Genomic DNA, 18,385 nt, shown 5'->3' with positions numbered 1-18,385 from the left:
TCCGGGCATCGCACGAGGCACAAAACTAGTATATAATATTATTGTATATTGGACTCACGACGATTTTGGTCTCACGCAAAAGCTCACAGTGAGTCCGGTCTCACACAAAAGCCCATCGTGAGTTCGGTCTCATGCAAAGCTTCTCTAATAATATATACTCCGGCAATATCATTTTAATTTCCTTAAAAAAAAATCCAATTTCATTTAATAGGCAAATATTTGAAATTAAATGACTTCCTGCTCCTAAAAAAAAAAATCAATCTAAAGGTTTGGCTCTTGCTCCTTCTTCGCTCCTGTTTACACCTAAAGGAATGGGTGGTTTGGGTATTCGGCATCTGGGTCTTTTCAACTCTGCCCTTTTAACCAAGCAGACTTGGCGTATTATTCAGAATCCGCAACTTCTGGTGTCGCAAGTTCTCCGAGCAAAATATCCCTCGCTCCTTCTCCTTCGTTCTGAGGGTCGTATCTATAAGCCTTCCTGGGGTTGTAGAAGTGTTATCCATGGTCTTCAAAATTTGAAAATTGGCCTAAGTTGGAAGATTGGGAATGGTTCTCTGGTTCTTATTCTTCAGGATTCCTGGGTGCCTGGCTCTCCTGTGCACTTTAAGGACTCCCTTGCTGGATCGGTTCAGCCGACTCTTGTGTCTTCTCTTTTGGATCCCATCTCTAATGCTTGGGATTCCACTTTAGTTCATGCTTTTTTCCCATCTTCCATCGCTTCCAAGATCCTTAGTCTTGAGCGTCCTCCGCAGCCTATGGATGATTATGTTTACTGGAAATTCACTAAGGATGGTGTTTTCTCCACCAAGTCTGCTTACGCCTAGTTAGTTCAATATTCGGGGTGGTTCATCAAGCTATTCCTTCCATTCATCCTCTCGATTGGAACAAGATTTGGGCCTTGCCTATTCTTCCTAAATGGAAGCTTTTTATTTGGAAAATCCTTCATTGTGCTCTTCCTGTGGCAGCTCAATTAAGAATTAAGGGTCTCCCGGTAGATCCTTCTTGTTCCTTCTGTCATTTGGTCCCTGAGTCTATTGAGCACCTCTTTCTTCATTGTTCCTTCACTAAACGGCTCTGGGTTTGTGGTTCTTTGGGTATTAGACCTCCAGCTCCTGATATCTCCTTTCAGCAGTGGTTCATTTCCTTACTCGCCTCCGTTATTTCTTTAAAGGACTGGGAAGGTTTGGACTCGATCTTGTCTTTCACTTGGGCCATCTGGATTCTTCGTAAAAACATCTGTTTCAGACAAGCGACTTGCTCTCCGCTTCAGGTTTTTCAAGTTGCACAAGACTGGAATCAACACAGTTTGGCTGCTAGAGATTTTTCTCCATTAGTTCACTCTCCTCCTCTTGGTTTCGGTTCTTAGGTGCACTCTTTCCATCTTATTGGGAAGGATGATATTTCGCCCACTGTTGCTCTTATTGTGGATGGAGCTTGGGATTCCCAAGATTATAGAGCAGGTATCGGTTGGTGCTTTTACTCTTTAAATACTAATGTCAGTTTAGGAGGTGCTGCTCGAGCCTGTTTTGCTCTCTCTGCCTTCCAAGCTGAGTTGCTCGCTTGTCTCTTTGGGTTGCGCATGGCTCTTCAGCGTGGGTTCATTCGTGTTCTGCTTCGCACTGATTGTATGTTAACTATTTCTACTTTGCGAAATTCGTCCAAGGACATCTCTACTTTCTGGATTCAGCAACAACTCCGCGATATTCTCCCTTCTTTCCAAGTGTGTCTTATTCAGAAGGTCTCTCGGGATGGTGTCCTCCCTGCTCACCATCTTGCTACGTCGGCTAAGAGACGTCAGTTAATTAGTTACTTGTTTTAGGTTGTTTTTTTGAGTTGATCTTTGTAAAAAAAAATAAAATGACTTTTGGCTAGATGAAGTCCCAACCTTCTTTTTTTTTTTTTTTTTGAAAACAGATGAAGTCCCAACCTATGGATGGCAATGTAATGAAAAATAACTTTAATATATACCAGTAGTTAGAATATTGAATTTTTTCTCAGCCAAAAAAAAAAAAAATAAAAAAAAATAATTTTAACAATGCTTACCCCTTCTGCCAATCAAATTCAATAGTTAACTACTTAACAATGAACACCGACTATTATCATTATTATATTATTATCAATTGTTTATATTTTATAGCATTGCTTCTCTTCAATTCCTCCTCCTCCCATTGAGGTACGGCTATTGGAAACCAGAATAGGTGGTATTGATTCTCACACTATAAGAGTCATTTTAAAATTTTAATTGATTAGAGTAGTTTAAGATTTTTCTTTATACTTCTAAACTAAATTTAGTTTGTTGTATTAATGGTGATATTAAATAATATTTGAATCTGTATTTTGTATACGTTATTGTCCGGTTTAACTCTCCCAATACATAAAGGGTAATGCTATATGTAGCCCTAAGGGCTATATTTAAACATAAAATACATTCTTGAAAATTGTATAAAATTAGAAATTCATGACAAAAACACGCTTAAATTAGTGTAATTAGTGTTTATATTTTGATGATTTCTTAACTTTTTATAATTTTCAAGTTTAAATTTAATACTTATATGTAGCCCTGGGCATGGGATAAAGAAAAAAAAAATAATAATAATAAAAAAAAAAAAAAAACCTTTCAAATCTAGTGTTTATTGAAAATTTGAAATTACAACTTTGCCATTAATGATAAAGTTGACAAGACTACCCTCTTCCTTCAAACTTTTTTTTTTGACCGGAATGACTCACTATTTCTTTAATATTTTAAGTAATTCACTCTTATTAATTTAAAATCATTATTTACTTATTTTAAATACTTTTTGCCCATTTTTAAAATATTAAAAACTCAATAATTCTTAAAAATACATTTTAATTTATAAAATGCGGGGCATTACACTAATTTCAGTGATGCAGTGCACCATAACACATTGCACCAACGTGTGCCACACTCCAAAAAATTCTATCGCTTTGCCTTCTTTAGTATATAAATATTGAGCTATTTTCTAATCATAGGCGGATCTAGGGGGTGACCCACCTGGGCCTTGGCGCCCTATGTCCAGATTTTGATACATATAAATAAAAAAATCTTGTGTAAAATATATAAGTTTTGTAGTTGGTTTAGTTGTTTAATTAGTTACTTGATTTATAGATGTAGGAAGGTCAAGGGTTTAATTTCCCTTGTTTGCACATTTTTTTTCGTGTGGATTTCTTATACTCATATTTCTTTATGGCTTTATTAATTGAAATTCTTTATAACTTCGGCCCGGTTTATAAATAAATTCTGGATCCGCCCTTGTTTCTAATATTCATCAGGGACAATTATTATTATTTAGTTCTTTTGGGTTTATTTACTCTAATTATTATTATTGTGTTTGGGAATGCTTGTATCAGGTTACGATTTTTTTTTGGTAAATTTGTAAATAATAATCCCAACTTTGCTCCATTTTCTTTTAATAATCCCAACTTTGAATTATTCTGGAATTTCCGAACTTTGGGGGTTGTTTTCTTTCTTCAATCCCAATTACCAGTTACTTGTTGAACTGGTTAATTTTATTTTTTTGGTTTAGTAAATACCACGTGTCAAGAGTTAATTAGGCAAAAAAAATTAAAAAAAATAAAAAAAAAACAATTAAAAAAAATCAGAAACCCCCCTCCCTTCCATGGCCACCCCACCAGCCACACCGTCCACCAGAACCCAGCCCATTGCTGAGCGGGGGGAGGTTTTAGGGGAGTCTGATGTTTTCGGGGTGTGGGCGTGGGTATGCTGGTGGAGGAGGGCAAGGAGGTGGATGAGCTTGGGGGTTCTGGTGAGAGGTTCGGTGGTTTCTGTTTTTTTTTTCTTTTTTTTTTTTAGTTTTTTTTTTATTATTTGCACCAATGACAAGGTGACACGTGTAATGTAACCTGCTATAAAAGGTCGTTGACTTCTTTGACCGGTTTGGGATTGAAGAAAGAAAACAACCCCCAAAGATGGGATTACTCTAGAATAATTCTAAGTTGGGATTAGTAATAGAAAATGGAGCAAAGTTGAGATTTTTATTTAGGAAAAATACACTTTAATAATCCCAACTATGGGCGATTTACCTACAATAATCCCAACTAACGTTTATTCTACAATAATCCCAACTATTGGGTCAGTTTTCCTCCAGCAGTCCCAAAAACCGGTTACCTGCTGAGAGGGTAAACTTTTTTTTTTGTTTTTTAAATGCCACATGTCATCACATGATTGGCTTATTTAAAAAAAATTTAAAAAATAAAAAAAAAAGAAAAAAAAAAACAAAAATCGAATCATGTCAGCCAACCCAGCCAACCACCGTCGTTCCCAACCACCCACAGCCAATCGGAACTGGCCGACCACCTCCCTAACTTCCCGAAAGCGGCCGGTCGGCTCTCCCTACCCTCGAAACACACACCCCCGATCAACCCCAACCCTCTAAAACCACTCTCCTCCCTTACAACCCCTTCGCCGGAAAATCAATTCAAAAAAAAAAAAAATCTACCACTCCTCCTCCCTTCCTACACCCTTGAAACTTCCCATGGGGGCGAATTCGAGGGTTGGGGAAAGAAGGAGGGTCGTTTTTGAGGGTTAGGGGAGACGGATGGCCATTTTTCGAGGGGTTGGGGGTTGGCCCTAGTGTTTTGCGGTGCGATTTAGGGCCGCTGCTTTACTCGTGGGTGAGGCTGGGGGTTTCGGTGGTGCGGCTAGGGGTCGTGGGAATCGTTTCCGGCAGGAGGTGGAGGTGGAGGTTAGGGGTGGAGGTGGTGGTTGGGCGGCAGGAGGTGGAGGTGGAGGTTAGGGGTGGAGGTGGTGGTTGGGCGGCAGGAGGTGGAGGTGGTGGTTAGTGTTGGCTGCCAATTTTTTTTTTTTTTTGGTTTTCTTTTTTTTTTGTTTTTTTTTTAGAACCACTCATACACTGACACGTGTCAAACAACCTAAAATAATAGGTTGTTGACTTTTGTTGACCGGTTTGGGACTGTTGGAGGAAAACTGACCTAATAGTTGAGATTATTGTAGAATAAACGTTAGTTGGGATTATTGTAGGTAAATCGCCCATAGTTGGGATTATTAAAGTGTATTTTTCCTTTTATTTACAATTTTTTTCTGTTTTTTTTTTTTTTTTGTTTTTTTTTTGTTTTTTTTTTGTTGTTGTTGTTGTTGCGTGCTAGTATCAATGTATCATGCTCGGTAGCTTCTAATGTTATTTGTCACGTGTTATTAATTTGTTATCCATGATTTTATTGCTATAATGCTTTAATTGCATGATCGTCTAATGCTTTAATTGCGTGATCATCTAATGCTTTAATTGCAATATCATTGCTACTAGCTAGGTAACTTCCAATATTAATTGCATGTTATCCGGTATTTAAAACAAATTATTTATAATTAAGGCAACCAGAAAAAATCTCATTAAATATGTTGTTAAACAAAGTGGTCACAATATTAACAATTATATGTCCAGGCCATTAATATTAAACCAACTTAAACTAATCTAGTTTGAGGCAGTTTGAATATTTGTTTGCATGTATTTCAATTGCAAATATACATGTTGCAATAGAGGTCAATACGGATGAAATTGTAATCTTAATTTAATTCTCTATCATCATCCCAACCCCTCTTGATGTTTCATTCATAACCACATGGAGTTAATAATTTCATGAATAATTGTGAATGGGTTGCAACTTTCAGATGATATCGTTCTTGTCATAAAATTTGTCGTCCCTAATCGTGATTGTCTACTTGACTTTGTCCCTTTTATCTAATGATCTATGAACGGTTTATTTACAAGTTTCGTAAAAAGACTTGTTAGCGCGACTCTCTATTTTACCCTTTGTCCTATTTGATTCAACATCAATTCCACATCTTCCAACAATTTCCAAATATTTTCACACTTGTTAAGCAGAGTACTACCAGGTAGGGACAACAAAGGTCCATACCTACGTTAATTTTTTTTTTTTTCCACTAAGTGTTGGAAAAACGTCATTTGTTATTTCAATACTGTTATTTTAAGTTTGAGCTTGTTATAATAAAATTAATACTGTTTTATGTTTCTTCAATATTGTTTTCAAGGTGTCATTTTGCTTTTTCCAGTAGTACTTATATATTAAAAGGCTAAGTGTTTGTATTATTAGAAATTAAGTGTTATATTTGCATTATTATTGCATAAATAAAATCTGTTATAGGAAGACAATACCGTTATTATAGATTAGAAACTGTTAAGGCGCGTAAATTGGTATCAAAGCCATACGGTTAAAAGTTAACTAATTATTAATTAAAGCTGGAGAATACTAGGTCTTCTACTAAGTGTAAGAAACCTGATTTTAAAAATTATTATCATATTCCAGAATATACTAGTAATTTTGGCCTACTCCTTAATTATAGAGTAGATTAAATTGGCGATTAAGATCAGAGGCTGATGACATACATGCTTGTTGTATTAATATTGAAAACAAAATATCAATAACCACAACCGATATTAATAAAAAAGTAAGTGATTTAAAAGAACAAGTTAAACACGTACAACTTGCTTTAACAAATGAAGTAAGTCATCAATCTATTAAAGAAGTATCACCTAGTAAAGAAAAAAATTATCCAGTATAAATATAAATCCTTTTCAAAATCTAGATAAAAATAAGAAGTTTACAGCGTCAATCCTTAAAAGACCTACTAGTAACCAAGAAAATAATAAAGAAACTAAAAATGAGTCATCATCTTCAGGAGAAAACGATTGAAGAATTACAAATCTTGTTTGATAAAGTAGAAGACCCTAATAAGCTAAATGATATCATGAAAATAATTTCTGAAAAATGATTGGTGTTGATAATGTAGTTGAGGAGAATAACTATGTTACTTTAGAGGAAGATTTATAACAACAAATGGATTAATGAAACTAGATGATCTAAACTTTCTACCTATAGAAGTGGTTAAGCAAAAGATTAAAAATAAACTAGGTAAAAGGGTAATGGATAATAATGATGTTGGAGAAGAGGTTATTAATGACAATCTTAATGTAAACAATGTAATCCAAAGACCTAGGTATCAAGGAGAAGGAAGTTGCATACGACCAAGATACATATCAGGGAAGACTACCCGGTTTAGTGTCAAGGTTATGCCTAACCAAATACCTAAACAAGAAGAAGGGACTCTTGAACCTATAAGTCATACTGGTTATAAGATTAAGTTAGACGGTGTAAGAGATAGATAAGATGTTTTAGATTAGTGGAAAAAGAGCATGAGTAGTTGTAGGCAATATTTAAAGCCATCCCAAACTTGAGCCCCACTGTGATCATACACTTAATTTAATCATGGTGGCGTCCAAAGGGAAGGAAGCTAGAGTAAAAGAGTCACCAACAAGTTTTAGGAACTTGTAAACCGTCCACAGGGTGAAGGTTATACTCCTTAACGATCCAGGAGATCGTTCGTTAACTCCAATAGATCTGGAACCATGACTGAAAGTTCAGGGATGAAGGTACAAATCCAACGTAAAAGAGATTGAACCTGTCCTAAAAATAGGCCTCTACTTTATTCTTCTCGTATTCATGTGCGCTTTCTGACTAACATACAACCAATAGGTTTACCCTAAACCTGTTTAATCTATGTTGGTTGAATATTAATGCACAAATAAATCTATTATTGGCGATCACTTGAATTATAATCATATTATCCTAAACAAGATTATTAATTATCTTATTAAGCGTGATTACAAGTACAAATTCCCTTTAAACATGCATAAAAGCCGTGATCAAACAATAACAATAATAATAAAAATCAAGCAACATAATAATCATAATAATAATCACAATTATCATAATCATGTTAAAGCATAATAATATTAGCAAGATCCCACGCATGATACTAACAAGATTAATAACAAACCTTAGCATGTCACTAAGCATCAAAGATCAAAGCTTTAGCCCTAACATGATACTAGCATGATATTAGGAAAAAAAATAGGAAGCAACATAATAATCATACTTGATATTAGATATTTTAGTTATTACCCTAAACATGATACTAGGAAGCAATAAAACATCCTAGCTAACATGATACTAGGAATCAACAAAATAATTTAAGCATGATTTCTATATCAAAAGATCAATAAAAACAATTAAAGTACTTACTTCGATGCCTCGTACCTCTTTCTAATAACAAAATACACACGTTAGTAAATTCAAGGAAAATATTAAAACAAACAATTAAATTAAATAATTGAAATATAGATTTGGGACCAAACCCTCAGAAATTATCAACCTTTCACGGCTAGGGCGATGGCAACTTCGAACTTGGTTAGGTGTGTCTAGAACTAATGTATAAGGAGTTTTGAGAGAGGAAAGGTTTAGAAAAAGAATAGAGAGAAGGAAAGCTTCTAGCTTTAAAGAGAGAGAGAATATAATTAGATGGTTGTTGATTGTGAATGTAGATGATTTGAAAACAGGGAGATATGACCCCTATTTATAGGAAAAATAGCACGGGATCAAAGAAAATTATATCCGGAATAAAATACCTCCTGACGGAAACAACATGAGTCAGCGCCAGACGACAAGCTCGTCGCCAGACGACGAAGGTCAACGCCAGGCGACGAAAGTCAACGCTTGGCAACGACTTTTTCGTCTCGCCCTGGTTCAAAAGTACAATGCGCTTTTACACGCGGAATTACCTTCCAAGCCTGTTACAGGTAATTCTATGTCCAAGCAGATTTTTAATCAGATTTAATATATTTTATTCAAAATAAAACATCTTTAAAATATAATTATCAATCCTAACATATTATAATTAAATAGAACCTTCTAGATATTCCTAGAATACTAAAATCAATCCTAATCACTTTAGGAATAATAATTAATAGGTCCTCCTCTAGATCATTGGGCCTCATTAAAAATCATTGAGCCTAATTTAATTTAATCCATAACTTCCTCATAATTCATCGGAATTGGGCTTATAATATATCATTGGAAATCTCTTTTTGAGCCCAATCTAACTACACTATTATTGGACCCTTATTATGGACCAAACTAAATTGGACTGACTATTTTCCATAAAATGGAGTGAGAAAAGAAATATTTTTGAAAACAGAAAGTGAAATATTTTAATAAAAACATCCTCATCATTAGTCTTTCCACACTTTCACTTCGTTCGATAATCAAATGACGTGAAAGGTATTCATCACCGGGTTTAGTTTTGGGGAGACACATTTGGGTGTCTACAGTAGTGCACTCAATTAAACATTGAATGGACATCGGAAAATTTCTAAAAATATATTGAACATTGTTTTTATGGCTATGTAGAAGACTGGTATGCTGGTATAGATGAAGAAGTCAAAATTACATTAAGAGCTAGTGAATCCCCGACTAGAATGTTTAGACAGTTATCTCAATACATTGAGTTAGAATTTATTGGATTTAGAGCTTATCCTAATGAAAAATGAATGGAATATCAAAGAAAGTTAAGTAATTTGTCCATCTGTAATATGAAATTTGTAGAAAACTATATTACGAAATTTGAAACATATTACTATGAAATTGGTGAAAATGAAAAAAAATCTTGGAATATTCTACGATAAATTACCAAGTCCTCTTAGTGAAGAAATTAGTGAAAATACCAAGAATGGAAAGAAAAGTTCTTAGCTAGGGATGCTTTAGGAAATAGAATTGCTTTCCTAAGAAAATGGATTTAAAAAGAAATGTAGAGAGGTTGCAGGAACTCAACAAATGAAGAGACAATTTCTCACTTGTTGGGATATCCCAATAACAATGGATGTGAAAGAAAAAACTATAACAAGAAAAGGAATTATAAGAAAAATAAATTTGACAGATCAAGAGGAGAAACCTACAAGAAGAAGTACTATATAAACACAAATATAGAAAGCCAAGTAGGTTTTCCAGAAAAGCAACCTATTGTCCTGAGAAAAAGAAAACATGCAAGTGTTGGTCTTGTGGGGAATTAGGACATTATGCTAATGAATATAAGAAAGCTAATCATAAATTAATGGAAGCCTTAGGTAGTTGGGACATTTTAGTTTTACCAGAAGACGAGGCTTTAGAATTGGCTTTAAGCAATAATAAAGGAATAGTAGAAATCATAGAAGAGGAAAATGAGTATAATGAAGAACTTGAAGATAGTGATGAGTTTGAAGATGAAAATTATGAAGAAATAAATAATATGATGGAAGGAGAAGTATTAGAAAACTCATAATCAGATAACGATGAGGATAAAAGTAAAATGACTATAGGTTAACTGAAGAGAGCTGAGTATTCTATTGATGATAAAGACCTAGGCCAAATGAACAAAGAAAGCCGGAATTTTCCCCAGATTACTAAAGATAAAATATTCAAAACTTCTTTCTTTAAAACTAGAACTAAATATGTATGTGAAGAAATGGAAGGAAATATAGTAATTGAGGATTGTGAAAAGAAAGCAGCAGAAATTAATATAATAAACTGGAAAAGCATTAAGAACCATAAAGAAAAAGGAAATTATAGTTATATTTGTATTGGTGCATTTACAAGTATACATAATTCCTTTACAAGATTTTGGTAAAAATGTTAAATGTTTAAGCTTTGTTTGTGATGTTAGACATAAAGAGTTTTATGAGCAGATTATTAGTGGTATCACTTGTAGCTTAAGTCAAGGAACCTATAAGCAATATATGTGAACCTAGATACTATGTGAGCTTTGAAGATTCATATGCTCCAAAGTTTCTAGAAATCAAGTTATTAACTGATGGAGTAAACATACATAAAGGAACTCGACCTATACAGTTAAGATGGAAGGTAATCTATAAGTTGGTTAACACTATAAATTCATCTTTTAAGAAACAAATAGTAGATGCTCTGAAATATGAGCAAGGAGGAGTAGGTCCCAAGAAGAAAATCACACCAATAAAAGTAAATCCTAATGAGATTGAAATTGAAAAAAATTGGGAATTTTTTTTCATGAATCTTACGGTAAAAAATAGGTCAAGTAAGATGTTAATTGATGAAGCAGGATTACTTCATATTGGGATAACTACGAATCCTAAAATGTAGAGAAGTATGAGTCTTAGAACACCAAGTCTAAGTAGACAAAATTCAACTGTAATAAGGATGAAAAAACAAGTCAATGACAAACCCGAAGAAGATGAATAAGAAATATTGACTTAAATAAAAAAAGTTAGTGAAAAATATGAAGCTAAAAAAGCCTTAAAGCAACTAGCAAGACATAGTACAAATATTGGAAAATGTTCTAATTTGGAATTGCATGAAGAATTGAATAATTTTATTATTGATAAAAGAAAGGTAATTGGATACAAAACCAAAACTGTGAGTGACCCAGTATATGAAGATGAATTCAATATGCAAATGGAAGCCTGTAATGAAATATCCAGTACTAATCCTAATAGAATTTATATTCCAATTGATATATGCATTAAAGATTATAATAAATACTACCTCCGTTTCTTTTTAGTTAGCACGTATTCTTTTTTTGGAAGTTTTTTTAGTTGACACGTTTCCTTTTAGGGAAAACTTTTTACCTTGAATTTACACTTGCCTTTTCATTCTCTCTCCTCTCCTTAATATATGTGCCTAAATAAAACGCGTCAACTAAATAGAAACAGAGGAAGTATAAATTATCTGCATATATATATTGATAGTGGTTGTTCTACATGTTTTGGAAAAAGGTCATTATTCCCAAGATTCTTGTGGAAAAAGGCTAAAAAATTCTATGCAAGTTAGAATTGTTAATAATAGTGTCATGATGCATATGAAAATAATTGAAGAATTACCTATAGAAATTGGAGGAGTTCAATGTGTTATTCCTATTTTATGGGCTACAGATCAACCTAGTCATGATATGATTTTAGGAAATAACTTTCAAAGGTTATACTCTCCATGCACTTAAACCATTGATCAAATAATGTTTACTATTAATGATCATTCTGTTCCTATACAAAAAATAACAAAGGCTTATACTCATCAGACTATGGAATTTGTGCGCGGCCAGCATGGTGTTATGGTTATACCTACACAAAGAGAGGTTGCACTTAGAATTTCTAAGTGTGATTTATCATTAATAGATCAGATAAATAAACAACAAGAAAAATTATGTGAAAACTATATTCAACAAATCCATTAGAACATTGGAAAAAGGATAAGACATTTGCTAAGATAACTCTAACAAATCCTAATAAAATTATTAGAGTAAGACAAATAGTTTATACCTACCAAGATATATTGGAATTTGATGAACAAATAAAAGAATTGCTAAATAAAAAGTTTATTAGGAATCGCAAAAGTCCTCATAATAGTCCAACATTCATGGTAAGGAATCATACAGAAGAAAAAAGAGGTAAAGCTAGAATGGTCATTAATTATAAACAGCTAAATGACAATAATGTGTTTGATGGCTATTACATTTCTAATAAAACTGTGTTATTTAATAGAATACAAGGAGCCACATGATTATCTAAGATGGATTGTAAGAGTGGCTACTAGCAAATTAAAATGGAACAAGAAAGCATTCCATTAACTGCATTTAGTGCCCTTCAAGGGCATTATGAATGGTTAGTAATGCTTTTTGGATTAAAAAATGCTCCATAGATATTTCAAAGAAGAATAGATAATATTTTTAGAGAACTAAATCATTGTTGTTTGGTTTACATACATGATATTTTAATATTCTCAAAAGATTTAGAACAACATATGAATGATCTTAAGGTTGTAACCCAAAATTGTGCTAAGCATGGTATAATCATTGGAAAAGATAAATGCATTTATGCTAAACATGAAATTGAGTTTCTAGGATTAGAGATTAAAGTAGGACAAATAATATTGCAAAAACATATTCTGGAAAAGATTGAAAAATTCCCAGATAAAATTGAAGATAGAAAACAACTAGAAAGATTTTTAGGATGTTTAACTTATGCTTTTGATTTCATAGAAAATCTTGCTCTGTTAAGAAAACCATTACCTAAAAACTCAAGAAAGAAATAACTTGAACTAGAAGGAAAATGATTCCAAAATTGTTCAAGATTTAAAAGTTATGTGTAAAGATCTTCCTGTACTAACTCTACCTACTAATGAAGATGTTATAATCCTTGAAACAGATGCTAGTAATGAGCATTGGAGTGTTGTGTTAAAAATCAAAGAAGGAGAAAGACTTTGCAGATATAGCAGTGAAAGTTTTAATAAAGCTGAGTTGAATTATCCTACCATGCAAAAGGAAATCCTTGCAATCATTAGAGGGATCAAGAAGTTCTTAATCTTCTTAGCCCCTAAAAAGTTCTTAATAAGAATAGATTGCGAAAGAATACTTGGTTTTGTTAAAAAGAATTTGTCTAATATGCAAGCGCAAGGGAGACTCCTGCGTTGGCAATTATGGCTTAACCAATTCTCTTTTACTGTTAAACATATACAGATATCGAAAAAAATCATTGGCAGATAGTTTGAATAGAGAATTAGCCAATGGCAAAGAAGCACAGGACATCAGAAAAACCTCCTGCCCAACAACTAGAAAAGATGGAGGCAAAGAGAAAAACTCTTACTACAGAAACAGATAAAGTAATGGAGCGGGTTTCACCCTCCACTTGGGCCTTGATGGAGGCCATGATTGTTTTTCATCAAAAAGAGATCTTAAGATGGTTTAAATAAGAGTTATCATGTAGCAGTCCGTAGGTTCCTAATGTACGAAGTAATGGTCATCATCCTACGACTCATTCTAGATATTCAAAATATAATACTAAATAAAACAAAAGATAACGATTTTAGATTCTGGTACGATTTAGTTGTATCAAGGTCATACAAGTTGTATGATGCCTATGATATGTGGGGAGGTAGAATAATGTTTGACACCAATTCCAGAGTGGGTACTGTGTCAATTCATCCACATTCTCTGGAATGGAGGGCACCATATGTGGCGGAGCACTACAAAGCTTGGGATTATGGAATGGTTCATAGCATTGTACCATTTCCTGATAATAATACTAATTTCGTTGAGAAGCTCACAAAATTTCAGAGGTATATATTTAGGAGAGTTTATGAGGCAACAAGATACAAAGGAAGAGTTGAACAAGTCCAAGTGCAAAGTAAAAACATTGAAATGGTTGAAGGAAAAGTTAGCTTTCCACATTTCCTGATCATGTTTGAAGATTTCATCACAAAGTCAAAGATCCAATCTTATCTAGCAGAGACAAGTAATTTTGGGTTTCGGTGAGTCCGGCCCACCGCGGAAGGAAACCCGAGCCAAGACCAAACTCACAATAATTATAACCATAAAACATAATTAACTTAAACACAAGATTAATAAAGAGATTAATATCTTTGTAGCGTGCTTCGCTCACTTAATTGAGCTCTTACTTTGATAGCTCTTAGCCCCACTCACACGAGGACCTCCAAAGAAGTCCTCGCAACCCGAGCACCGAAAATGGTCTATTGCTTAGGAGTTAGCTAAGCCCGACCTAAACCCGAGTAATTAATTGTGTTCAAAGGTTTTCACAATGGTGATGCGCTGCCTTTTTCAACACTTACTCAAGTGAACAATCCCAAGGCATGCCTTGGGTATTTATAAGGAAAGCTTCCTTGTGAATTCCACTCATCTTTCAATGTGGGAATTTTTCACAAAAAGATCCCACGTGGAAAGATTGTTGAATTCAATCCTTAGTTAAATAAACCAAGGAATAACTAAGTAATAAGTGTCACATGGTTAGGTGAGGACCACTTCCTCACTTGCTCCCCAAGGCAACTCACATGCATTGTGAGCTAACCATATGTCACCCAACCTTGAGCCCCAAATTGGGTTCAGTTGGGCCACTCACTTTTTGGCCCGTGTTCATGACCCTTCACCAGGGTCCACGGCCCATGCCACATACATGGCGCTAGCGTTGTGGCACGCTGCCACTTGGCGCCTGCCAATGTGGCTGCCACATGGCATTTCCACAAGTGCTGCCACATGGCGTGTTGCCATGTGTGTTGCCACGTGGCACACTCCTATTTGACGCTCTTCCCTAGCCTTTCGCGTGGCTAGGGTTTTAATTGTTACTTGAAGCATTTTCCCGTCTTGCCAATTCCTACATTTTGGCTTGACTTTCGACGCTCGGATTCGACGCTCCAAGCTCGAATTTTCGACATCTAAATATTAATCACTCGGGTGACTCATTAATTCCTTCCAAATTAATTTGTCTCGTCGGTTCGTTAGTTGCTTGGGTGTGACCCGAAGGGTTCAGTCAAGACTAAGCTGTAATATTAATTATTCATTAATATTACCGATCGAAAGCGGCCTCCACCCAGGCATTCCGATCACTTGACCTCACTGAATAATTAGCTTTCTAATAATTCTGAACCCTCTATCGGAATAATAAACTTGTTTGAAGGACACCATTCGTATCAAGTAAAAGATCATACGGAGAGGCAAGAGCTTATGGGTTTTTCTATTATGCTCAGTATCTTAACCAGTTCATAACGATAAAGGAAGAACCACCAGTCATAATACATGTGGGAAATACCACAATAGTAGCACTAAAATGGTTGAGAAATTATTTAGAAGAAGGAGTATTACATGGCGAATCTGTGTATGATTATCTTGAACAAGTTGAAGTTGGGAGATATTTATCCTTAGAAGGAAAAGAGCACTTATTGGAGATCTTTGTCACATGGGTTGAATCTTATGCTGCCAAATGTGTGATGGATCTCGGTATAGAAGAAGACAACCAAATGTATGTCCATTATGTAAACAATAAGGACAATAAAAGTGGTCTACAAGATATGATGGAGAGCCCACACCAGCAATAATGTAGTCTACTTTTATTGTTGTAGCACGTTTTATTTATTTTAAAGAGTCTTTAGAAAAGCAGCAAACCATATTCACTTGCTGAGTCATGGTTTTCTGTAAACCATAGAAAGTGTCGGTAACCTTTGTGAGTCTTCCTCTATATGAAGGGCATTAGGCAAAGAAGTGGAGGCAGGCTTAAAGTGAGTTGGCTAGAGCATTTCTAAAAACAAAAAAAAATTAAAAAATAATTCTCTAGAGAAAATCCTCACCTTAAGAGACAGATTGGTTTTCCATCTTTGTTAAAGTAGAGAAAAACTCTATTTCTTGTCATGTCTGTTTAGACTTTTTGTTTTTAATTCTGTAAGAAATGAGTGTTGTAATAATTTCAAATTAAATAAAAAATTTTCCTTTCAAAAGGGAACGTTATCCTCTCAAAACTTATGTCACAGATGAGTTTTTTTTATGTTTAAAAGTACCATCACAAATACAATAGAGTTTGTTTGAGTAGAGATTAAGATCCAAGGTAGGAAACGAATTAGATAAGTGTTGTGCCTGATCTAAGAAAGACAAGATTGGGGTTAGCTACCTTGGTTAAGTCGGAAGCTCATATTGTCGGAGGTTCCATTGTCGACTAAGTTCAGGTATTGATCAAAACTCTCTAAGTAAAACATTCTACATTGCGAAGCATGTTGGGCAATTAAATACAAACACCAATTTGTTTATTAAGATATAAGTAGTAAAGTAGTGATAACCAGTACCAATAAAAAGTCATTTAAGTGATTATCAAATCGAATTATAGTAAAAATAGGTGTATTATTAAAAACTATTATTTTAAATTAAGGTGTTGTTAATAATTTATCAAGTACTGCTATTAATTTATTAAGTATTGTTATTTACCAAAAAAAAAAAAAAAATGACGTCACTTGGTATTGGGCGGGGTAACCTATACCGGGTAGCGGTCCATCATTCCCCAGCAAGATCAAATTCCTTAAACGCTAAGAATACTCTCCCACTTTTTTTACTCAAAATTGCATTTTATAGTAAACATGTTTTGATGTACTAGTCTCTGATGTTTATTCAATTACTTCCTCCATTCTTTTTTACTTAAACTGTATTATTTATCACGCTTGCCAATGAAAAACTTTAACCATCAACAACTTTAAACTTTAATCCTCCATAAGTAAAAATTATATATAATAATACCACTTATTGAGACAGTTCTAATAAGATCCCAAATGAACGAACATGTTTTCGTTACATATAATTCATAAAAGACGGTCAAAGAAGGATAGTGAATAGTGTAAAAGTAAAAGCGAATCAATAAAGAAAGAATGAAGGAAGTACATTTTATTTCACTAGAGTAATAACAAAATGAATATACTCCCTCCATTTTTAAATACTTCCATTTCTTCATACGCGATGTTTTTAGGAGAAATAATGGGAGAAAGTAATAAAACATGAAGGTAGTGCGGTTAGTGGAAGGTAAATAGAAGGAAAGAAAATATAAAAGTAATAAAATATAATTATATTGGGCCCCACTAGTTGAGAGAAATGAACTAAATATTGTAATAGTCTTTCAAATAAGAAAATGAAGCAAGTATTCAAAAACAGCCGAAAATGAAAAGTGGAACAAGGATTTAAAAACGGAGAAAGTAATATACATCTATACATTGTAGAGACCATACCAGTGTACTTTTTTTTTAATATACTTCTTCCGTTACGTATTATGTGCAACATTTGTTAAAAAGGGAAACTATACATTATGTGCAACAAACTTTTTCTTTCCTTTTTTAGTAAGTTTTTTTAAAATGAAATTACTATAATGCCCCTAATTAAAAACAAATAACATTTTTATAGTTACTATTTCAAACTAATTACATTACTTAACATTACTCATTAAAAAACTAGCTCCTTCTCTCCCATCCTACAGCTACTGCCGCCACCACCACCATCATCATTATTGACCATCACCGTCATCATTGACCACCACCATCATCACCAGCCACCATAAGAACCACTGCACTAGACCACCAACATCACGAACACCTTCGACACCAGACTACTGACACCAAGGCCAACATAAACACCATCGACATCGGACTATTACAACCACCAATCTTCTTCATCTTCATTTAGGGTTCAACTTCTTTACTGCTGCCACCACCACCACCACCAGCCGCATTCTTCTTCATCTCAATTAAGGATCTCAGATCAAAATGAAATAGAGATAAATGGGTGTGCGATATTAGAAAACGACGGAAATCGATCAGATCTAAAGCTAGGGTTGGAGTTTCTGTGGTGGATTTTGATTTGCTGCGGCCCGTAGGGAAGGTGAGTGAGGTCGGTTGATTTCCTGCCGTGGGGTGGCTTTTGATTTGCCGCGAGGAGGGTGATTGTAGGGTGGGATTCAGGGATTTCGCTGGTGGTGGGGTTTTGGGATTTTTTGATTTTGCTGGTGGGGCTTTGGGATTTCGCTAGTGGTGGGTTTCAAGTGGTGGTGAGGATTCAAATTGTGGTTTTAGTGGTGGGGTGGTGGTTCGAGTGGAGTACGAACAAATACTGGTGGTGAAGGGGTGTTAGTTGGCGGTGATATGTGAATAATTAATCATAGCACTCTCTCTCCTTCACAAAATCACTTACCCTTCAATTTTATTAATCAAGCCTTAA

General features: G+C 34.4%; 1 protein-coding gene across 1 annotated transcript; it reads left to right on the top strand.

Moving 5' to 3' along the window:
• Positions 1-311: 311 nt before the first annotated feature.
• Positions 312-1,819, top strand: LOC145628038 (uncharacterized). The gene is made up of 3 exons (XM_081680368.1): positions 312-792; positions 966-1,270; positions 1,367-1,819. The coding sequence occupies exons 1-3, from the start codon at positions 312-314 to the stop codon at positions 1,817-1,819; spliced, it is 1,239 nt and encodes a 412-aa protein (XP_081536494.1).
• The last annotated feature ends 16,566 nt before the right edge of the window (positions 1,820-18,385 follow it).

Source organism: Chenopodium album, chromosome 4 (genome assembly GCF_948465745.1).
Source record: "Chenopodium album chromosome 4, dcCheAlbu1.1, whole genome shotgun sequence".
NCBI classification, from domain to species: Eukaryota; Viridiplantae; Streptophyta; class Magnoliopsida; order Caryophyllales; family Amaranthaceae; genus Chenopodium; species Chenopodium album.
Note: the sequence above shows the minus strand (reverse complement) of the source record. Positions and strands in the feature narration are given on the sequence as shown.